We start from the raw sequence: 24,863 nt of genomic DNA, 5'->3' as shown, positions 1-24,863 counted from the left end.
AGTCCATCAGTCATTTCGGTATGGGCACTACTGCTGGGAAGCTTAAGGAAATTCCAATGTTTGCTTTGAGTGTTTGAACRCTATTGATCACAGCTCATGGCAAGAACACCTACAGCCAATTTATAATCCAGCAAACCAAGAYTGCCACCCTTACTGAAACAGAACATAACAGTTGTCTTCAACATCTTAAGTGATATCTGACATAAGGGATTATTCAACGTGAGAAATCAGATTCTGACTCCTTGCTTCAAAGACTTGAATGGGAATCTTTTGATAAAAGTAGTAAAATTCTCTAATCCTGGTTATAAATTACAGAGGCTCTTGTTCCAAATAACCCTTCCTCAAATGGAGACTGAGGTCAGAATGATTACTTCAAGATTTCAAAAAACATTTTCCTCCACAAAGAGGATATTGCAAAGACCTATTTTGCTGCTAGTAATATCTGTGTCTTAATATACTTCAGTTCAGCTGATTTTGATACATCTTTCTTGCAATGAGATTTTAGACTATCAATATAAAAAATATTGATATTTCTCTAGTACCAAAGAGGAAGACATGTTTCTAAAGTTGTCTTTTTTCAATCCAGTGCTTCTATCCAACCAATTTATAGTCTATTAGCAATTATTTTAAAGTCTAAGTGAAATTATCAGATTTCCTCYGTATATGTGAAGATTCAGTGACAGGTAATTCTGTATTTATTTATGCACTATGTAAGGAAGTGCTTTATAGCCACTCTAGAATATTATACCTAATTGAACTACAAACTGAAATTTAAGACTGTACAGGTGGCCAGTTCAAAGCTTATGCCCTCAGTAAGCCCTGAAGTTTTGTAAAGAATTAAGGATGCTAGATTTAATTTCAGGTCAAAGACAATCCAGGATTGTCATAAACACTTGTACCCTCTATTATTCTGGCCCCAGCCAGAGCCTGAAATACTAAAGAACAAGTTACAGATATGCAGGAAGGGAAGTTGGATGAAGGGAAACTAGCTTTATATGTTAAGAATAATCCTCTACTCTTCATAATACACAAGAAATAAAGCAACACTAGCCCAGTGAAGCTGGATCTGTCAGGCTAGAGTGAACTGTAGGACCTCCACTTCCACTGCTGTAAGGATTAACACTGTAATTTTCAGCACTGGGAACACACAACAAGGACATAAGAAAACAAAGAACTTAGTTAATTACTTTCAATGAAAACTGAATGCATAACTCTTACAGTTTTCTTTAAATATTCCAGGTACAGAAATATGAAGGAATTCTGTAGTCAATATCCCTAAGGCAAGGGTAGTGGTTTAACATCTCAGGAAGGGGAAGACAAAGATTTTATAATTACTTGATTAAGTGAAAACATAATAAGAACGGCTAAAATGACCTGAGTCCATAGCTCAAGAGAAAACATTTGCTTTGTTGACAACTATAGAAAACCAACTTGAGTAAGAATGAGAATCGGAGTTGTAAGCAATTTCTCTCACTGCTTACATTTCAGTATCTTTAAGCTGGAGGTAGGAGAGAGATGACAGTTTATCAAAGTTGCAATCAGCCTTTGTAAGTAGCCCCTTCACATTACTGTCTACTGCCCTTGCACTATCCATATTGTTAACCTGCTTTTCTAAAATCTAGAGGAAAAATATATCTCTGGTTTACCTTCCTGTGCTGTCCTGAGCTCTCTCACTTATTTAGAGACAGTTAAGTTGGGTTTTGTTAATGTTAAAGAGACAGTTTTATAAAAAGAATACCAAAAGAGGAGAAAAAAAGAGAGGAAAAAGAAGAAAGAAAAAAACAAAGTCCACATGCARATATTCTAGCTATAAGACTATAAAGTGGATTACAACATCTGCATTCCATTCTATATTAAGGAATTGCTATAACTGCACATCCATAGGCAGGTACATATTGGTAAAGTTTTATTCCTATGTTTATTCCTAAAGAAATATCCTTAAAGCATTGTCTTCAAGTGGCCATATGATGTGAGGGGATTTGTGGATAAAATAACAGAGGAAAGAAGAGGCAGAAAGTTGATGTTTGGGAGCTCTGTGTCTGAGCTCTGTGTCAGAGTGAATCTGAGGGAACATCTTTATTTTATGCAATCATATCTCCTTAGATTCATCATTTTAAGATGGATGTTTTTCTGATTAAGCTAAGTAACCCATTTGTTAACAATATCATCAGTTTACTCCTATCAATCACTCCAAACTGATAAGGGCTGGAAGGGGAAACTGTTAGACTACACAATGAGCAGTGGGGGAACAGTTATCAGAAATTAAGCTTGCAGAAATGACAGAAGAAAGAAATGCAAATGAGTGCCTTCAATGACTAAAGAAGATCTGGAAGTGATAACAGGGGAAAAGATACAAGATTATATAAGGAGAAGACAAGAAAAGATTATTTTTGTGGTTATATTTCTAAGATTCAGCTTTCYAAAGAGAGCAGCTGACATTTTGTGAGACAGCAAGTAACTAGGGAAACGCGCATCATGCTCTCTCATAGAGATTTATTTTGTTACAGAACATAGAACCACAGAGTCATCGGGGTTGGAAGGGTCCTCTAGAGAGTGTCTAGTCCAACCCATGCTCAAAGCTGAGTCAACTAGAGCAGGTTGCCCCAGAATCATATCCAGTTGGGTTTTGAATATCTCCAAGGATGGGGACTCCACAACCTCTCTGTGCAACCAGTTCCTGTGCTTGACCACCCTCACAGTAAAAAAGTTCCTTCTTACGTTTAAAAGAAATTTTTTGTATTTTAATTTGTGCCCATCGTTCTTTCTTTCTTTGATTTCCCTCTATTTGAAATAACAGGCCTTTGGAAGAAAATCTATGATTCATGTGAGTGAGTGTACATGCATGCAAAGGCCTGCACTTGTGTAAAAAATATGGAGCTATTGAAAATGCCAGAACATACTTGTCCTATGCATACATATTTGTCTGTCACGTTTTTTTTTTTCATTTTGCCTCATGCTGTCCAGAGCAGTTGTCCATATACTAAGTATTCAAAATTATGCTCATTCATCAAAAGAGTAACACAATCACAGCATTACTCAGTCCAATCGGCTGCTAGAATGTTTTTTTTTTTTTTTTTTTTTACCTCTTTCACATTATGAAAAATTAGAAATAGTTGCTTGGCAAAGAGTCATTAAATGTGACTTTTCCCCACTTAAGCCCCTGATGCTAAAGACAGATGAGAGAGACACTGGACGGATTTTGGTTCTAAAAAATGCAAAAGATTTATCCAGCAACATCAAACAGACACACACAAAGGGCATTTGGGGAATATAGGCCAGTGGACTGTGGCATCTTGATTTCTTTCTGATTTGTGGCTAGTAGATTTTTCTTCTAAAACACACAAACAACTCTGGAAACAGGGACTAGAAACCATATCTTTCCTAGTCATGTCAGAGCTAGCAGGTCACTAAGTAAAAGGTCYCTCTTTCTGGAGCTGTGGCTCTCAGCACTGCGCTCAGCAGTGAACCCAGCTCCATCTGCAAGCGTGGGGCAAGGGCTAGGCATTCCAAGGCGATCTGCTCCAGGGGGCCCAAGGAGCATGAGCGCAGAGACTGTTGCCTTAATAGCCAGCTCTGCCTCAGCATTCAAAAGCACCTAAATAACTTTTAGGTTATCCTTGATAAGTGGAAAAAAATGGTAGGAAGCCTTCCCAGGTGGTGTGGTTGTTGTAATGTACTGCTTTGACCATTTAGATGGATTTAGATGGATTTAGATGTGTAAATTCCATCCAAGTCAGGTTTTTTATTCCTATGGGTATTTTCATTTTGTTCTGACCTTGCCTTTAAACCTGATCTCATGCTTGTTGGTAAGGTTCTGACAGGCTCCAGTTTGTTTCTTAAGGTCTGATATTTGCAAGGAGCTGAATATCTCTTAGGATAATGTTTAGCACTGTCTGCCCCCTAYTTTACAGGGGATGCTCAGCTCTTTCCAAGGTCTGGATTGGCTGCTGCAGGATTTAGATTCCTTGCTGAATGTTCCAGAAACAAGCGCTAGAGAATTTGTACTCTTACTTGCTTTCAAATAGCCAAAGGCACCAGCTATAAAGGACACTGACTTGCTGACAGGTGACATTCACTTTTGCTTGCCCACTGTGCCCTCTCCTCAATCTTTTCAGTTGCTTTTGTTTCACAGACTTGAGGATGTTGTATTACTTTTGTGCAGCTGGGAGAAGTCAGTGAATATTCATCAAAGCATAGATTAAAAATAAGATGGTACAGTAAGTACACATATGCTGCCTACATGCAATTTCCAAGGAGTTCTCACAAAATAATCCTGTGYGCACAGGCTGTACTTGGGTGCTGTGGGTGTTGAGGTCTGCAAGATCATGTTTGGGAACACATGACCAGTGTAAAACAACAGGTTCCTTTAGTGTTTTTGTGTTCTTTATAGAATACATAATGAGTTTAGGAAACTAAGAAATAGGTCTAATCTGCCAGAGGAAAAGTTATACTGCTGTTTCACTGGCTTTCAGTTAACTCACAACTTGTCTTTTCTAATGCAGTTTCTAATGAATGTATACATTAACATGTTTCTTCCCAATACTGCTTGTTTTCATGCAGACCTACTAGAACTAGTATTTGGAAGTCCTTAAATACAATAATAAATCTGATAATTGCTCATGAAATATTTTCTGCAGGAATCACCAGTTAGTCCTATGGGAATCGGTTAGTCAGTGAAGCTGACCCTTAAAACAGAAGCGTCAGCTAAAGTGGAGAGCGCTGGAAGTGGATCCTTGATTTGCAATTGCTCCTGGCTTGCAGAGCTGTCATGCTGAATTTGCTAGGTTTTTGCAACTAGAAAGGGAAAACGCTGGATGCCAAGATAGCACCCATCACATTGCTATTGTGCAACGATACAGGAGGGGAGAATGCAGCCAATTTTGTAGGGATTTAGGTTTTTGTATTTTAAAGAGCCTCACTATTTTTCTGAATGATTTCAGTATCTTCCCTGGAGATTTCCCCTACCAGRCTATAATAATCACAGTTCCTCACAGTGATACTTCAGCATTAGTGTAAGTCTTCAGGTTGATATCATCCATCATTTAAAAAAAAAGTCATGCTCAAAAGAGGAAGAAAGAATTTGCAGAAAAGAGGAACAAGCCTATTGTGAAATTGCAAATTGCTCACCAGATACCAAAAGCACAGGAGGCTGGGCCTTGTATAATATTTTAAATTGTTGAAGTCTGTTAGCTAGAGTCTTTCTTCTGCTGGGCTGTTTGTGCCCTCTTCAGGATTTGTAGTGAAATGAATAAAGAAGGACTATGGAGGTTTATTTACACCTACTCATGTATTCCACACAATTGTACCTGCACAGTGGCTTGTTCCCAGGAAAGCCAAAGGGATAAACAACAAAAACATTGCTCAGATCAAAAAAGAAAGTATTGGCTGGACTTAAAACAMAGTAAGAGAATACAGTTTAATGTCTGAAAAAATATTTAAAGAAAAACTGCACCTTCACAGATGGAACAGGCAAAAGGCAATGAGAACACTCAGGACAGAGAGAAGGGAAGCAGAAGCTTGGGAGGCAAAATAGTTTCAGGAGAAGATGAAGTACCTTGAGAACAATGTCAGAACTCTGCTGTCTTTCTAGCTTCATTTCTGCCCTGGCAGCGCAGAAGTGAGCTCAGAAAACAATCCTTTAGTTTTTCARTGAGAGTTCCTAGCTCCACTGTCCTGAAATAGCTCATAGCCAGTATCTCAAAATATGCTTGCTCAACATACCAGAGGGCATAATGAACATGAACCACTCAATACCCAGCAGCCAAACCTCTCTGATCTGGTGGTGGTAGGCTTCTATGTTTATTGAGGTTGACACTGCTGAAACTATTTTTTGCTGGTGCTGTCAGTTTTATTGTGGGACTTCTGAATAGCAACCTCCATGTCCTCACGCTTTGCAACTTAACCCACAGAACACTTTCCCTRTCACTCTTATATGCTTTTGCTTTGGTTACTCTTTAATATACTGAAGTGACTGAAAATTGCATTATCAAAAATTCAGAAACCAGAAGATTAGTAAGAAAGATTTATTTAAGACACATTTAGGATTAGCACCCCCTCCCCTTTGGTTCCTGAATTTCAGATTTGCTCAGTCATGTTTCCAAGCTTTTCTCTTCAGTCAGGGGAATTAGCAACTGTTTTTTTAAAAGCAAAGACTGAAAATCTAGTATCATCTAAGAGTTAGTTAACATTCAGGCTTTAGGAACACTAAACACTCTCACACCTTTGTGAGAGCTGGTTATGCAGTCATCAGCTCCAACACCCCACAAAGCTTAGCTAGGGTCAGTGACTGCTTTCTTAAATGTCTTTACCCACTGTTTAGGTGACACTGATGAAAGGATTTCAACAGGGAGTGTCAGCATATCCCTTCAGGATGGTGGTATCCTCATATTGCTTGCTAGAGTTGAGCCTGAGACCAAGCACCTGCCCTGCAGGCCTCCTGCAGTGGAAGAGCACTTCCATAGTCCATAGTCATCTCAGCAGAGAAAGACAACTCCCCAAGGTAAGCTGGCTCTCTGACAGCCTGCCTCTGGAGGATTTACAGGCAATTTAGACAAAACCAGGATGGGATCTGGAGCCAGGGGGAGACCCAAGAGGTTTAATCCTTGAGATGTTCATCAGGGTCTGAGTACGGAGCTGGCTGTTATGTGAATATATCTGAAGGCAGAAATTAGCTGTAATGTGCAGCATATGCTGCRTGAGTTGAGGCTCCCAGAGAGACACTGCATGCTTTCTGTAGTATTAAATGGATCATGGCATCAAGTCATTCAGGGAATGAGATCAGCAAACCTTTCCTGCATCTGTTGTTTGTGTGACAAGCTCTAGTCTAGCAAATTCACTGGGCACAAGATCAGAAAGCTGTTAAATAAAAGCATAAACATGTAGAGCTGGAGCTGCAGAGCTAAGGTCAGTCCTGGCTCTACCACTATGCCTGCTCTACCAGCTATCGAGGGACAAGAAGAGGTCAGCACTCCTCCTGACCACCCTGGAATGGGTACCTGTCTGAAGTAGCCTTAAGCTCAAAACACAGGCTTGCAAATGGTGTCTCTGTAGGAACATGGGCTCCTCTCCCTACTCTTTGCAGTGGGAGGAAGCTAAACATACTCTTGCGATTAACAGAGTTAATCTGAAGTCTCAAAGTGGTTATTTTTACYCTTAAGATACCAAGCTCTGGTAGTGTAATGTACAAACCTTGTTATTTTTGCACTCAGTCAGCAATCTAGGAGAATTTTTTAAAGTCCATCTAGAGATCAAAGATCTCTGCTTATGTACACTATTGTAAGAGCCAAATAACCTGTAAATAATTCACATGAAGTACTGAGAAAAAATGCCATAACCTCACCCTTGTTGCTGTACAAATGCTTTGAGTTTCTTTTTTCTACAGAGAAGCTACTTGGAAGAAATTAATTACCCAGACTTACCTTGTAGCTTTGGGATCCCAAATTACGATATCAGCATCAGAACCCACAGCAATTCTCCCCTTCTTTGGGTAAAGGTTAAAGATTTTTGCTGCATTTGTGCTGGTAACAGCTACAAATCTGTTTTCATCCATTTTTCCACTGTACTGCAGAAGAGTACAAAAGCAAAGTCATTATTTTTTTAAACAAAGAATGAAAAAAATGTTTCTGTTGTTAAAAAGGCTAGGATAAGTGATGGAGTCCTCTGCCAATATCATGTTTTTTTTTGGGGGGGGGGGAATGTCATACTGAGGAGTTTAAAATACAAAAAATAACTATTTGTCTCTGATGCACATACTACAACATACTTTCACTGAATATGACAACTTCCTCTTACTTGTTTATAGCAAAAAGAAAAAAAATACRTACTTTAAAGCCAAATGCTTCATAGAACCAGACCAAATCAACTGAAATCAATATACTTGGCTGGCTTTGGGTCTGTAATAAGTACATGATAACGTGATGTGATAAAAGATTAAGGAGATATGAATATCAAACTGACTATCATAACCTGAACATGAAACTCTAGAAGATCATAAGGGAAAGGCAAGGCACTATGTATGATACAGGAATGGTGATTTGCAAATCCCTTTAGCAATAATGCAGAGGATAGTACTGTTCAGTAAACGTTTGAGATCATGTAGTAAAAAAACAGGTTTGTGAGTCAGGCACATCAGTGAAATGGCAAACAATAACAGATAAAGTGTCTTGGGACTATCTACTACTATCTAACAAATTTAATCCAGTCTCCATGAGTGTTGTTTGGTCAGAAAGCCAGAAGGAATGTTATGCGTAGGTGAGTCTAAAACCAGAGTGCCAACATGCAAATAYGTTTATATGGTGGTCTGTGAGCAGTCATCTGAGAAGAAAAGCAGAAAGAAGGTGATCAACATTTCTGTACTAAATAATGGTGTGTGAGAAGAGACGGGAGCTTTATGGACAAACTGTCACAGCTGTATAATATTTTACAAGTAAGAAAAAGAGAGAATATTACTGACTGAAGAACCTTTTGAAGAATTACTTTGTCCGAGATGCTACACYGTTTAAAAGCAGTACTGATGTGCATATTTATGTCTCATTTTCACACTAAGCACAGGCTAAATTATATCCTGGTTTACACCCTAAGCAATCACACTAGTAATACTATGCCAAAGGTGAATTTTGGCAGAAGTCTGCTTCCTACATACAAACTGGAGCTGCATCCCAAGTAGGGATAAACAAGCAAAATGCTGAATTACATCCTTACCAAGCCAACCTGTGTGATGTAGATAATTTTACAGTGACAAAGTAGAATATAATGCATTTCCAGCAAGATTTCACTATCGTAATAATAACAAAGTATAACTAGGGTCTCCAGAACTTAACAGTATTGAATTGGTCAGAGCTCATGACACCCAGTAGGTAACAAATCATGAGTGCCCTCCCCCCCACCAGGCTACCCTTGTGAGAAAAGACTAGCCACTAACTTTCACGTTTATACTTGTTTAGAGCCTGAAGGGCATTGTCCTGAGCAGCACTGACCATTCTCATGATGGCAGTGAGAATTTAAAGTCAATGGGGCTTGAAGGTGCTCATCATATCACAAGTGAGTCAGAGAAGCATTTCATTTCTCTAGTATATTTCCTCCACTTAAAACACAAAGCAGAAGTTGACAGCCACACACTCAGGGTGGAAGCTCCTCCAACAGAGTTCAAGAGAGAACAGGGAGGAGAAAACAGTGCAGAAAAAGGCAGAACTGTAGGCAGCTCCCTCCTTTTACTTTTCTTTCATCTTGTGACAAAAATGCTGCAAGCAAATGTATTTTTCACCACTACTAAAACAATACCAATCCTTTGCTAGTAGGCAAGGGAAGATTCTGTAGTGCTATTTTCTAAGCACTGAGAATCCTCTTCTATTTCCCAGCACCATAAAGTGTGTGTTAGTGAGGAATCTTTTCTGGTCTTTGATCAAAGAAATTATACTATGATAAATACGCTTGATAAAACTGAAGAGCTGATACTTTTGAGAGATTATATTTCGTTGAAACTATCTATTACTTTCACGTTCACACATCTGATATACAATAATATACTTACAACGCCCTTTTCCCATACAACTGACATTCTGTCTTCTACACCATTCACTCCATTAGGGATTTTGGTGAAGTCATCCTTCCCCAGAGCTTTCTGGCATGTGTCAAAGGTGCAATTGTCAGTCCCTGTCACAGATAGGTCATCACTATGGAGAAACAAAATTCATTATGAAACTGAGCAGATGCTATTACCATATAGGAAAATCTATTAGCACGCTGGTCAGATCCAGCCATCCTTCCTGCAAAAAAGAGCTGATATGCGCTTCCAGATGCTCTTCAGTCCCTTCCYCCAAGAAGAATAACTTTGTAGAGACAGTCATTTCCTTGTGAAGCACTTTTCTCTTCAAACCCCCACCGCCGAAGAGACCAAATCCCCAAAATAACTCATTTACTTTGGATAYGACAAAGATGTCTCACAAATGAGGGACTGTCACACATTGCCCAGAGCAAAGGGCTGGGTTCCATCCTCACAGCAATTTTAGACTGTGTCACTCCACACACCCAATGAAATTACTCCTGATTTGCACAACTGTCAGTCAGACAGTTCAGGTATACCTTCACAGACTTTCAGGTCAAATTCTACCTTTTGGTTGCATTACCTGCCTTCAAGAGTCAGCATACTTAGTTTTTATGTAGCATCCACATTTCAAGTTAACAAGGGAGTTGAGAGCAAAACCCAGAATCTCTAGCTATGGCCACATTTTTAATAGATTTCCCACTGAAATGCAACCTCACTGGTCCTGTTTCAAATTTTGCTGCAATATTAGCAAGGCAAGCCTTACTGATGAAAATCAAATAGAGACAGAAGGACATAAGAGTTCAGAGAAACAAAATCTGAACAGATTCTGGCTTCTGTAACAAAAAATGTTTTCCATCTATGCTTTCACCTTCCATTTCTCCTTCCGGATAATGTAACATTCTGTACTTTGAAAATCTCCAGGGCATCAACCTGTTATTATATAATCCAAATAGAATTCACTGCTTTTTTTKGGGCACCAGCTGTCATTGTCTGTTCATCTGCTTACTTGGCCAATAAGTTCATGAGAAAGTCAGGAGTAGAAGGATCTGGTCTCAGTGGAGGTCCCATGACATGTCCTGCAGCATGTGCCCAGTCTTTATTCCAGTAGTTCGTACCATCAGTGCCAAGACTAGCAGCAATAGGCTCCCCATAAACCACCTTTCCTGAGAAATGCAGAGCAACATTATCATAATCAARTAACATAAAAATTCTTATTTTGTATTTTCTCTGTTCCTGATTTTTTTGGTTGCAATGATTTCAAATTTGAATGCCGTGCTTCAAATTAAACATCAACATATGGAAGACTACAATAAACTAAGCTCTAATATAGCACCTCTATTTGAGTATTTTGCTGTTGATTTTCCAATGTATTTTTTTCAGAATAACATTATTTGGGAAAGTTTTTTAATTAAATTGTTGACAGACATATTATAATGGATTTACATATTGTTTGCTAGGCATGTGATTTAGATTTCAAAGGAAACACAGTCTTCAGTTGCATTAATTATGTTCAAGATCTGTATATTGCTTGGTATCACCTATTTGATGCTCTGAAATTACTGATTACATAACAATGTAAGTTTATATATACAGCACACAGACAGTGGAAGGTGGTATTTTTAACTGTCAGGCTATAATTGCAGGCACGTTCACCAGGAAGAACAGTATTGCAGCAGACATAAATTTCAAGACTGTAAAAACATTCCAAAAGTAAAAAGCTGTAAACATCTTGAGTATTCTTTTCAAATTTTTAACCTTTAATTCTTCGCTGCACAGTACTCCAGATTTATTAGAAGAGGACCCCAATGCAGACCAGCTATTAGCCTTTAGTTAGAGCTAACAGGTTTTAACTATTTCATCCTCCTAGAAAACATGGATTTGAAAATCCTCRGACCAAGCTGGGAGATGAAACAAGATGTCTCACTCACTAAGGAGGTGGTCCAGCTGCTTTGCTGATCTGTAAGCAACAGGCTTACACCACTCTCTTGACGGTCACCAAGAAAACAGAGCAAGCTGGCACTCCATACACTCGCTYATTGGACTCTTGGTGCAGGTTGATCTTGCTGGATCTTAGTATGAGGTTTCAATATCCTCTGCCCTCTACAGACAGTGGGTATCTCCCTACAGATCCCACATTTCACTTCACAAGCCAAGGACAATTTTATTAGAACAATCTCTGAATTCCCCTAGCAAGAGCTCAGCCTGYTATTGCTCAGTGCTACCACCACTGAGAAGAATTTTTCAGTACTATTAGCACTGTTCATGGGACTAGACTTTGACCTTTTTCTGGCTTTCTGAATAGACATTCACATGTACTGTCAGAAAACAACAAAGCAAATCAGGTTTTCTCTTTGTACACTAGAGTATAGTATTTCTATGAGCTTTTTGATTATGACTGCTGTATTTGAGTAGGTAATTTCTGAGGAGCTAAATTCTTTTCAAATTTTTTTCCAATTGCAATAGTGTCATTCCTTAAATTTCTGTGGGAGGCCTCATGTACCACAGCTCATGACAGCATTTCTGCAGTTAGAATTTGACCTGAGCCACTCCCCTTGCTCCCATGAGTGGGAAGGATACAAGTCATTTCCTAGAGTGGCTTTGACTCTGAGCACTGCAGCTTCAACAGACTACATTTGGACACTTCTGCTGATTTTGCAATTTTTGCATTTGATTTGGACCATGACTCACCAGACTGAATAGTGTATGGATGATATTAAGTTTCTGCTTCATTAAGGCTCTTTTGTGCCTATAGGYGTAAAACTAGAGTAATGCAGTAATAAATCAGGTCTTCCCATTTGTTATGTTTTTCTGCATTCCAAAAAAATAGTAAGTAGAAAGTGTTCTGTTGCCTGAAAACAGCCAACTGAGATGATGGTTGGTATTGCTGGAGAYCACAGAAGACATAGATAGCTGATTTTGGCATGAAGGTAAGGGGAAGGAAAGAAGGTCACCTGCATTTCCCCTGAAATTTTCTTATTCTAGTATAAGAATTAGTATCTGTTTATTGTCCATACATCTGTGCTTTAGCCTTTAAGGTCTGAGGCAAAGTTCACTGCAGCCAAAAAAAATGTGCTTACTGACTTCAGCAAACTCTGGATCAGGCCTTCAGTCTCTAGCTATACTATGATTGTTTACCTTCTACAGCTAAATGAGGGATGAAGCAGCACTGGGCTCTGACTTAAATTTTTGACAAGAAAAATCACCATCTCACACAATTCTAGAAGCAGTGCTTCAACTCTGATGGCATACTATGACCCAGAAAATAGAGACTTTTGCCCTCAGTGATAGAATGCAAACGGAGATCAATTTTCTTCTGACACAGGCAGGCAGGAAGAGGCATCCACACACTGTGGACGCACCCACACATTCCATGCTAAGTGCTTGGGAAGGAACATGGAAATTCAGAATTGCAAATACCAAGAAACGAGCATCAAAAGACAGAAAAATAATCTTGAATAAAAATGAATAAATTATATTAGAGTGAATACTGAAAAAACTTGAGAGTCTTACTGTAATTTTTTTTCTATTCTGTATTTTTAAAAAGCTTTCATATTAGAGTAGCTTTAACCTGTTTGAATGAGTATCTTTTAGTAAAATGTTTGGATTTATGTATGTCATTCATGCAATACTTTGAGAATTTTTTTTTTTGTCTGGAAGTATGCCTACTTTTAAGTGAAGAATGGAAAACAATTTTTACAGAAACTAAACGCAGTAAATTTTAATTGCTAGAATTTATGCAGTCAGTCTCATTAAAAATTAATACGATCAGTCTCATTAAAAATCATAACTGTTGTWCCTATCTTTGCAGTATATTAGCTATTGTTGGAAATTCCTTAATCAGACTTTGATTTTTGTTTCCTGAAAAGTATACAAATGGCAACTGAGATATTATATTTTCTAGTATGTAAAGTCAAGAATTGATTATTCTGATTGCATGAGTCTTGGAGGCTATAAAATTCAATTTGAATCACAGTAAGATGTGCCAAATTTTTTCTTTATATACATTGAAGAAGCACACTTTTATCAAGTTATTTATCATATTGGCACAGCATACTATTCATATAACATATGCCTAACAATATTTTACAGTATTTACTATCAGCATAGATTTTTGTACTAGTATAGTGCATTGCAAAATATACTCTGCTATCTTAGACCTTTTATATTTACAGTTAGTGTTTCACCTTCAATCTGGGTATTTTAACTGTTATTATAGCTTCTCATAGCTGATGCTGACACTTCACCCCTGAATGTAAAAGTGTACCCTGATGGATATAATCCACATTACCAGCAGCAGTGTCATCTAGTGGAGAAAACTAAAACAGCACAGTACCAAAAAATCTGCTACTAAACAGCAAAAGATTCCTCTACAAACTTGAATCAAGAAAGAGTCATATTAGAAATCAAAGCCAATACATTTTTCCAGGTAAAATCCATCTATATTAGTACAATGATATCATGCTGGTTTTGACATCACTTTAATGCAAGCTCTCAAATTCTGCATTGATACCAGTAATCAAGGCTCTCAGTGTAAACATTATCTAAATTTGAGAGATAAAGAAATTGATATCCCTGTGATAGTCATGCCGGATCAGATAAATGCAAGCTGAGATGAGAAAAGATAACAAGGACAAATAATTCATTAAGAATCAGGAACCAGATCATAGGCCCTGTTTCCTGTTCCTTCTACCAATAGAAGTCCTGTTTCTTCTACCCATATAATATCCACTTACAGTGCTGTTGCTCCAAGTGCAGCTCTGGGTCAATTTACAGATGAGGATGTAAATCATCCTCAATCCCTATAGCCTGCAGACTTCTTTAAATCTGGCCAGCAGATGGTCCTAGGGCTAGGCTCCCTGGGCAGGCCAGAACCACTTATGAGTCCTGCAGTGCAAAATCCTCTCCTGTAGGGAATCTGGGTTTTTGTATGCTTTCATCATCACCACGATTTGTAAGTGTGCAGTAACTAGGAGTCCTGGTCATGGTACCATGTCTGTAAAAACATGGAATGGTCGCTGTGACAACCTTTCTCATCTAAATAACTGGTAAAGGCCTACAGATGGTAATTTGAATTAGGGGAATAGCAGAGCACATGTTGTCTCGGACTAGTCACATTATTTCTAATGCAGAAATGCTATCCTGGCCATTACTCTGACCTTGGAAGTACAGTATGAAGGAGAAAAGGTTGCTCTGGGGAGAAGGGAAAGTCTCAACACCAGTTGCTGTTCTTTCACATTGTTTAGCTTCCCTCAAGCCCCCAAAACACACACACGTGCTTTAGACATCCCATTCCAAAAAATATTCTAACCCATACTGTAAGGGTTACGGCACTAGGCAGAGTAGGACACTATCTTATGTTTGTTTTTCCTTTCCTCCCATGCCAGGGCACAAGCTTGAAAGAAGTTATTACCTTCTGTTCGTGCATTAGTTATCACCYTTGCTGCAGATTTACTCATTACGTGCACTACAAAAAGGGGGCAGTTGGTAACATTTGCTATGGTGATTGCTCTCTGTGTAGCTTCGGCTTCCACTTCTTCAGGACGACACAGCTCATGCCCTTCAGGGCCAGTTATTCCCATGGCCAGCATCTTCTTTGCACCCTAGACACCACAGAAATACATGTTATAGTTGGTTAAAGTGCAGCATGGTATACAGGATGTGCAGCCAGCCAGGTGGGTCCTAAACCAGYCATTGTAGCTGTACTGAGTAAGAGCAAGTCAGATATGGTGTTTTTCTCCAGAGAATTTATCTTACAATAAATCCAGGTCTCAGAATGCCTAAGTGACTTCAGAGAAGATGTTCCACTGGCTTTCAAGGATAAATTGCTGCTTTTGAAAAACCTACCTTCTCTTAATATATACARTTGAAAGATCTCAGTCAGTAACTGAGATGACAACATTACACTCTCCTTGGGAAGATGGAATGATCCTTACTAAGTCAAAGACACATCCTTAGAGCCGCTGAATGAATCTCTGAGGTTTTAAGATGTGTAAGATTTTGTCCCTGCTATGTTCCAGGAACTAGCGCTCTGCTGATCTTAGATTACTGAGCAGTAAATTCACTTCTTTTCACTGTGGTAGAGTGAAAGTGTCTTGGACTCGAACAGTTGAAAAAACTCAAAGACACCAGGAATGTAGTCTGTACTCCAAGTCTCACCATATAGCACTAAGATGGCAATACTGAGGAGTAGAATGAACTGAGGCTAGACACGCATAGAGGGACGTGGAGACTTTTGCTCCTAGTCAGTGAAATTTCCTCCATGCTTCTGGCTTCACTCCTGATAGACAAGCTGATGACATTTGAAGAGACCTAGGGTTAGGCACCATATATCTGATGTGTAAGCACTTGACCAAGTCTTCCCCATTTGACCTGACCCATGGTCAATCTCTAATTGAAGCTTTCTTTATCAGCAGTATAACAATATCATTTGCCTCCTGTCTATCTTGAGCTCAGGACTCCAGGTTACAATTTTCTGGCCTATCCTTTATGATCCTGGACATTTCTCCTCAGCTTCCTACAAGCAAAATGGAGGGAGAAAAAGCATTATCCTATCTTACAGTGATGGTACGGATGAAACCTCCTGAGGTTCAACAAGGGTGAGTGCAGAGTCCTGCACCTAGGGAAAAATAACCCTAGGCACCAGGACAAGCTGGGGGCTGACCTCCTGGAGAGCAGCTCTGCAGAGAAGGACCTGGGAGTGCTGGTGGATGACAAGTTGACCATGAGCCAGCAATGTGCCCTTGTGGCCAAGAAAGCCAATGGTCTCCTGGGGTGCACTAGGAAGAGTGTTGCCAGTAGGTCAAGGGAGGTGATCCTGCCCCTCTACTCAGCCTCAGTGAGGCCACATGTCCAGTACTGCATCCAGTTCTGGGCTCCCCTGTACTAGAGAGACTTGGAGCTACTGGAGGGAGTCCAGCGCAGGGCTACAAAGATGATCAGAGGGCTGGAGCATGTGCCCTGTGAGGAATGGCTGTGAGAGCTGGGCCTCTTCAGCCTGGGGAAGAGAAGACTGAGAGATCTTATCAATGTGTGTAAGTGTCTGAAGGGAGGGTGTCACGGGGACAGGGCTGGGCTCTTGTCGGTAGTGCCCAGTGACAGGACAAGAGACAATGGGCAAAAACTGACCCACAGGAAGTTCCACCTGAATATGAGGAGGAATTTCTTTCCTGTGAGAGTGACAGAGCAATGGAACAGGTTGACCAGATTTTCAAAACCTGCCTGGATGCAACCCTGTCCAACATGCTCTAGGCGACCCTGCTTGTGCAGGGAGGTTGGACTAGATGATCTCCAGATGTCCCTTCCAACCTTACCAATTCTGTGATTCTGTGATCTATTGAAGTGTTCAGACATTACTTTGATGGAAAAAATGTCAAACGCCTACCTGTGCAATTAATTCCCCATTCTCTGCATGGACTTGGGCGATTGCTCCAAGTTCCTTACACTGGGAAAAAGCTTCATATAATTCTTCATCATTGATCATGTATAGATCTTTATAGGCCATAAACATCTTGAAGGAGTTGACACCTTTGCTTTGGACAAGACTTTTCATTTCTTCCTTCACCTGAAAGATATCCAACAATTCTCACAAAACAGCAATATTTTATTTCATTTGTTAATGATTTTGTATAAAGAAAATGTAACGGGAACCAATAAACAGCCTTTACTCACCCATCAAACACATACTCAGCCCAAACAGTCCAAGTGAAATATTTAAAGGTTGATTAATACTATTTCTGTTGCATCAAATTGCTTCTCAAAGTTTATAAATCAGCACCACTGTAGCACAAGTATTGGAGGCACAAGCTAACTGCAGGAACAGAACACTTTTTACAAAAGAGCTTGAAGCAGAATTTTATTCCAATGAAAACCTCTTGATGCTGAAAACATCCTGTCAAATATCACCATCAGTGCATCTAATTCATAGGATAGAATATGGATATTTGTGCAAATTWGGTTTTCAGGATTTGATCCTAATAGGGTGCATCTTCTGGCAAATAACAGAGTGATAGAAAGGATCCTATCTTCTAGAGTTATCTCCTGACTCTAAATAATACTCAGTCCTTTGAAATACTTTGGCCCCAAACAAAATGCCTCTAAAACTGTATATGTGCCTCATTCCTTTCTTACATGAACTCTTTCATGGGATTCCCTGGTTCTGCAGAGTCTGAAAAGCCCAGCAAAACAAGGGCCTGTCCAAAAGGAAGAAAGATGTAGATTTTAGCCAAAGGTTTCTTGTCTCCAAATCTTTTCTCAACTTAAKATCTTCCTCATGTATATCAAATTTGTTCTGATGATCAAATGGGCTCTCACTGGTTAGACTTAACATGGTGAAATATCCTCTTGACCACCACCTAATCTTGGAGTCACATTTCTGTCTATGAAAGAGCACGAGCAATCAAGTTTTGCTTAGTTCTTGGGGAAAACTTTAAGATCTGCATTTGCTCCCTGGCTTTGAGTGGACCCATGTGAAAGCATTGCCCTAGGATGCCTTCAAGGGGAATCTACAATGGCACAGCAAGTTAATTATAACCATTCGTGGCCTAACTTTGACTTTCCCCTCTCCATAAAATGATGGTGACAGCAACTGGTTTATATCTGTGATGCTATTACAGTTACCTTGAGTTGAATTTCTTTGGAAAAGTAAATCATTATTTTTTCATTGTTTCTCTAATAGTATGACTGGATATGTCAGAAACTTGTTCAGGGAAAAACAAAACAGAGAGAAGTGGAAGAGAAGAGGAAGAGAAGAGAGAAGCAGTGTATCTTCAGTGGGAATTGTCAAACAYATAAATACCTGGCACAGGACTCTGCTCTGACACAAATATGGAAGCAGAAAACTAAAATATCTTTTTTTTTCTTCATAACTACCTTGATCAAAGGAAGACATTCTAAAGAATGTATATTTTTATCAAGAATTTAAATCTTGATGACATAATAGCAAATGAGAAGTGCATGAAATATTAAAGTGCCTTCAAATACTTTATTCAGGTCTTTTACGGCTGCAAAACACAGGACTTTTCTAATTCTTTCAGTCTTGGCTATAAACTGGGTTCAGTCTATTAAGTGCTCAGCRCACAGAATAACAAAGATGGCATTTACAGAGGGAAGGCTTTGGTTTCTATATTTCAAATGTTAAAAATTGAAGAAAGTATTCATACTTCATATTTAAAAACAGACTTTACTTAATATATTTATATACTGATGCAAGTTCTCTTASGATCCAAAGTGGTCCTTTAAAGCATAGATCAGGTTCAGATAGATGCTAAATACCCGAAAAGTTCATTTACCCAGGAGAGTTTTCATGCAATCAGTAAATATTCGTATAACCAGAATGATTCTCCATACTTCAGTTCCAAAAAGATTTTCTAGACAATCTCTCATTCAAGAAATTGCTAGCTCTAATCTTGCTTTACTTTAAAGAGATAATACTGCAGTCAGGAATAAAACTATTCCTTTGAAAATACAGTTAAGTATCACATTTTTCATTATAGTTTTATTAAAAAAATAAAATAGAATAAAACTCTGAGAATCAGCAGGAATATAAAGTGTTCAAGGAATACAAAGCATAGTTTACACAAGCACCTCTTGTCCCCTTGTCCTCCCTAGTCTTGATCACGGTGCATAGGCTTTTTCCTTTTCCCTGGCTATGACTTTGAGTTCGTGAAATAGCATCTGAGAATATGTGTTATCTATAGACTTTTTTTTAATGTACTTTTAGAAAGGTGTGGGCTATTTCAAATGTAGTATGAAAATATACTAAATGTAACTGTGCCAGCAAGCTATATTTTCCACATGAGGAAAAATTCAATGTATGCACCATATGGACTCACGAGGTCGATATAATCAGCTTTGTGCCTACCTTGTTGCTCCACCACGTAACTCCCACGTGCAGTGCATAATCACAGCAGACTTTAGGGTCTGCCCAGCTCTTCCAAGTATCAAAGGCTTCAATAAGAGAGCAGCCTTTCTGAGGGATGGCAAAGTCGATGATCATAGTTGTGCCTCCTGCTATAGCAGCCTGAAAGCAAGAAAGTTATTTTTAGCAAATTAGTGAGAAAAATATTGCATATTTTCTCTCAACCTCTCCAATCCCCTATGCTGCCATTAATCCTGATACACCRAAAAGCCAAAAGCCACTGAAAAGTTTCCTTAAGTGAATCCTGAACTTGCAAAATGATTGTAGAAATTTATTTGGGTTCCTTTGAGAAGAATGTTGGCACCTGACATCTCAAGAAAGTACTCAGGAGGATCATGGAGAAAAGAAGTTTTTGTACACTTCCAAAATCTTATCAAAGATTTGGAGAGAAGTCTGCAGCATTCACGCATCAGTTTCCTTAAGCAGATGGGAAAACAGAGGAAAAAAAGCACCAGAAAACCATAATCAACTTGAGAAATGTTCTATCAGTGTCRGAAGAAAGTGTTTAGGTGGGAACACAAGCTTGTGTATCAGGAAAACATTAAGGGACAGATACACAATACCTTTGAATAAGGGAGCTTAACTGAAAAAAAAATCAATTTGAAAGTTTGATTCAGTGTAAAAATCCCCAAAGTCTTGTCTAAAACCAAAAGGATTTTAAGTATTTTAAAAGTATTTTGTCCTTGCAGAGAATCATTTAGTACAAACTCCTCAATAACCTCCATGCACAACAGGTTTCCGGAAAGGATGAGATATTTACATCCTCCATGTAAACATCTGCAAGTAAATAACTTAGAAAGGAAATCTCATGTATGTTTTGTTGGACAGGCGGCATGGTGGTGGTGGCAGTGGGTGGGCTGGCAGTGCCATAGGGACCGCATGGGTGGCTGCGGAGCGCCCTGCACTTCACCACCGACTGCAGCGACTTCCACAGGAACCTGCTGATGAACCTGGGGCTCTTTGCCGCTGGCATCTGGGTGGCCCAAAACCTCACGGACATCGACCTCATGGCGCCCCAGTCTAGCGCCTAGCGGCCATGATCCAGGAGGGAAGTGCACCCCTGAGGCAGAAGAGCTTGCCCTCCCCATAAACAACGAGCTGAAGAGATGCATTTAGCTGTCAGAGTGTCAGTACCCTTGTGAGGTATCACCTGCTCGTCTGCTGTAGAGCTGCTACTCACACTTCAAAGTTGTTACTCTTGGAGCAATGACTAGGGGTGGAAAGACTTTTGAGTGTGAGGAGGAGAATTTATGTTCAATTCATCCTATGAGGTACAACAGGAAGAGTTTTCTCATGAATGTGAAGCCCTTGTGCATRGAATTTTCTGTTCTGCTATCTCACTGTTTAAGTAAATATTAAAGCGTGGGGAGTAACGAAAAAAAAATCCCACCTGAATGCAACCCTGTCTAACATGCTCTAGGTGACCCTGCTGAGCAGGGAGGTTGGACTAGATGATCTTCAGAGCCCCTTCCAACCTTACTGATTCTGTGATTCTATGATTCGGTTATGAGGTACCAAAAACCTTCCCTCTCCTTTATGGACAACTGACTACTACTTTTATTCCTTTGAAAAATCTTCAGTGGTCACTATCAGATCCAGTCCAGATCCTGCCTGATCCAATATATAGCAGTTCCTTTGCTGTAGTTTTTGGAATCTTCTAAATAAGTCACAGAAATTCTCAGACTGTATTATGCCAAAGAATATCCCTTTGCTTAACAGTTACAASTAATTCAGATTAAAACATACGCAGTTCAAATTCATGCTACGTTACTATTCCAAATTCTAGATCAGTTTCCTCTTTTTTTTTTTCTCTAGAAGATGCCTGCTTAACTCTGTTCTCATTAAAGCACATAGATCTTTCTTCACAAAGTTCTAGTTTTTTTTTAATTAAAAAAATATTTTGCCTGCCACCATGCAGGGGACAGGTCTTTAAGTAACAGCTTGTTTGGTTTTATACATTTCGGATACCTGTCTTCAGATAGCAATTAGGAGAAAAATAGCAAATACACTGCCACAGGAATGAACAAATCATTTGCAGAATTTTGGAGAGTGACATAAGCATGTATGAATCTGAATTAATTTAAATGAATTCAACAAAATATTTTGTCCAGGAAATATGCTCAAACTGTCAACATTTTTTCAACAACACAACCTGGCTTCTTATTTGTAAAACAGGATCTAAAATTAAAGAATATTTGTAAACTTGAAAAAAAAAAGTGACATCAGCCCCATATTTTCACTGAAAGTCTATTTTTTTTCCCCATAACATTTGTAAATAGAGGTGCTCTGTACCTTTATTTATTCAACTGGAAAAATAAATCTTAGCTAATCATTGTAGCATATTTTGCAATTAGCTGGCACACAACTTCGGCTCTCTGATCCTCTTGCTAAAATATTTGTTAGATTATGACCTTGTGTCATAATAGCTCTGAACACTTTCCACACTTTGACCTAGGTCAAGAATGTCCACAACATCTAGCTTTTAGACATCTGATCACTAGTATGGATCTAGATCTTCTTTTAGGCATCTAAGTGATGTCCTGCTTTGTGTACGCAGTAGAGATCTTGCACCTGTCCTGTACAGTACCTCCAAAGAGTGATTCAAAAAACCAGCATGCTACCTCAAACTACCATCTTTTTTTGGGAGTTAGGTATCTCACCTAATTTAAGTTTTCACGGTGTAGGCAACAACATCTGTGTTAGTCTGCAGCTTTGGTTCTCTTAAAGTCAAGGAAGGCACTTTAAAAATTAGATCCATTACACCTTCAGCAGGCATCTTAAAAGAAAGCCATAGTTTTTGCTTTCTTTTACACGTTTTTTTCTGTCAACCAGTATAAGCTTCAGAGTTCAAGTCATATTTATTTGATTTCTTTTGTGATCTCAAATTTCTAAATACATTGCTSATAATCAGTTTAGAAAAACAGTCTTCACAAAGAAGTAAAGGATTGTTGCAGAAAAGGACATTTCGATATTTATTTGTGTACTGTAAATCATATAAACCTAAGTATTCCAGAAATCTAATTCTGCATTTCATTCAATGAGGAAATCTATTTTGTGATGTTTATATACCAGCGGAACAGACACTGTGGACTTCGTTTTTTTCTATCCATTATCATAGAAAGCAGCTTGGAGATCAGAAGTGCCTTGTGGGAGCCATGTTGGTAACGAAAATATTTCTGAAAAATCTTGCCTATCTACAGATATTGGAAAAAGAAAGTTGTGAGGCTCATATAATARTAGATTGATTGTTATTTATTCTGTCATTTCTACCATGTAGCTGTGGAAGAGTCCACATTTGAGGAAAAAATATACCATGATCAAATTTAAAATCCTTTTCCAACTATCACTTCTGGAGATGGAAATTCAATATTGCAGTCTTCCTTTACATCTTATTTTGTCTGATTTAGACACTATATGTTTGACATAGCAACCATTTTGCTACAGTAGAAAAGATCTACTGCGACAGACAAAATAATTTTTTGCCAAAATTCAGTAGAATATTTAGTTTATTTTAATGAGTGTCGATATTCTTATTGSTCATTGAGAAGAAAAAAATCTAGTATTTAAGACTATGCAGTGTRAAATATTTCCATACATTATAGCACTAGCAGCAAATCTATCATGAGTTGGAGTAAATATTGTTATTGAAAGAAATATGCCTGTAATTTAAGGATAACATACAAGTCATTTGTAGTTCTCCCTACAATACTGATGACTTGATGAGACAAGCAGGAAATGAAATTGCCTGTTAGAGGAGGGTCAGTGTAAGCAGGACTGCAAACCTGACAGGGTCTTAATAGTTGAGCAATTACTACATTGTGCCATTTGTTAAAATGAACTGAATTTAGCTTCTTATTTCAATTATTTTACAGAGCCTCTCAGAGGATGATGACTAACACACAAGCCTATACGCTGGCAATGCCTTCAAGAGATGGCTGTGGGCAAAGGACTCCAGCCTCCACGCCAAGGCATCGAGAAAGCTGGCTTACAAACTTCAGGGAGCTCTGCATGAGTGTCTGCACTGTATGAAGATGATGCATTGCTAATGCTAGCAACTGATACACTGCCAATGCTGTTGATGTAATATCAACTAAAAAGTTGAAAAAAAAGAAGAAAAACAAGACTCCAAGTGCAAAACTGGGAGAAATTAGATACTTTTAGAAAGTATATTCGAACCAGACTTTTACTGAGAGAAACACTAAGGGTAAAAATGAATGACAGAGAAAAACCGTTCATTGCCCCCATGCTAACGGGAGAGAACGATCAGATTACCACAGAGGTGCTGCAATGCACTGAGGGGAGTTAAAATGTTGCTTTAGTTAACCTTTGCTCAGAGAAGCGCGGCGCTGGTCACTTGCTGGACTGTCAGCCACACTCGAGGTTGTGACTGCTGAGGGAAGCGGCTGTGCTAACACCTGCCACCCTCACCTAGCAAAGCCTGYGAGGGAGCCCAGATAACCTGCTGCAGGCGCACCTACCTTCGTTCCCGTGTAGAAGTCATCTTTGGACCTGCTGCCCATGAAAGGGAACTGCATGTGYGTATGCGTGTCGATGCCTCCAGGGATCACCAGCTTGTTGGTTGCGTCCACTACGAGGAGCCCTGAGGGTGGCTCGGGGTGCAGGTTGGGTCCCACGCGCTGCACCACTCCATCTTCCACGTACACGTCGGCCACCATGGAGYGGTCATCGTTGACGACTTTGCCGCCCTTGATCAAAAGCCTCTGCTGCGCCACCGTTTGGGATGGCATCGGCTCTTCTTCAGGCACCTGCGAGGTCAGCGCGAGGCCTCAGCTCCCTTCCCCAAAGGCACCGTGCTGCCCCACTTTGCCCCGTGTCGCCTGCCGCACCGGGTTACCTGCCAGTGGCCCCAGGCGTGCGCGGCGCGGYGGTGTTTATACAGCTGCCAGAGGAGCGGCCTCCGCTACCTCCCGCAGCTCCGCCTACCGCCCCCGGCGAGGCCCTGGCACAGCGCACGTCCTGCCGCTGCCCCCGCGATCCGCCTCAGCGAGYGCAAGCGGGACGAGGCGCTCGGGAGACGTTGGCTGCGGCCGAGCCGCATGTGGTGCCCAGACGGGCCCTGGCCGCTTGCCAGCGCTGCCCTCCGCAGCCGGGGCTTTGACGCGCCATTTTGAAAACGGGGACTGGGGAAGGGCTGGCCGAGCCGCGGCCCCTTCCTCCGCGCCCGGGCGCGGCCCCCCTCGAACTGCGCCAGCCGCCGGGAGAAACGTAACCGGGCGCTTTGTCTGGAGGGACAAACGGTGTCACCTTGACTATGGACGGCTGAGGCGAAGGCTGCTTTTCGGCCACAGGAGGCTTTTCGGCGGGAGGCTTTTCGGCGGGAGTGCGGCCGCCGTCGGAAGACCACATGAAAATCATCTTGCGGTACGTCGTGCTCTGCTCCAT

At 40.0% G+C, this 24,863-nt stretch overlaps 1 protein-coding gene across 2 annotated transcripts in view; it reads right to left on the bottom strand.

Annotated features, from left to right (window-relative positions):
* DPYS (dihydropyrimidinase) overlaps positions 1-24,863 on the bottom strand; it is a 29,961-nt gene extending 5,098 nt beyond the window's left edge. Inside the window, exons 1-8 of one of the 2 annotated variants that reach the window (XM_085316240.1) lie at positions 24,798-24,863; positions 23,939-24,211; positions 19,404-19,562; positions 16,926-17,105; positions 14,955-15,144; positions 10,551-10,707; positions 9,530-9,671; positions 7,419-7,561 (exon numbers count right to left, since the gene is read on the bottom strand). In XM_085316240.1, coding sequence (XP_085172366.1) covers positions 7,419-7,561; positions 9,530-9,671; positions 10,551-10,707; positions 14,955-15,144; positions 16,926-17,105; positions 19,404-19,562; positions 23,939-24,211; positions 24,798-24,863 — 1,310 coding nt within the window. Of the gene's footprint in view, positions 1-7,418; positions 7,562-9,529; positions 9,672-10,550; positions 10,708-14,954; positions 15,145-16,925; positions 17,106-19,403; positions 19,563-23,938; positions 24,212-24,767 lie in introns of both variants that reach the window. The other variant, XM_085316242.1, reaches the window with a different exon arrangement.

Source organism: Rhea americana, unplaced genomic scaffold, assembly GCF_003343005.1.
Source record: "Rhea americana isolate MKP2758 unplaced genomic scaffold, rheAme1 scaffold_46, whole genome shotgun sequence".
NCBI classification, from domain to species: Eukaryota; Metazoa; Chordata; class Aves; order Rheiformes; family Rheidae; genus Rhea; species Rhea americana.
Note: the sequence above shows the minus strand (reverse complement) of the source record. Positions and strands in the feature narration are given on the sequence as shown.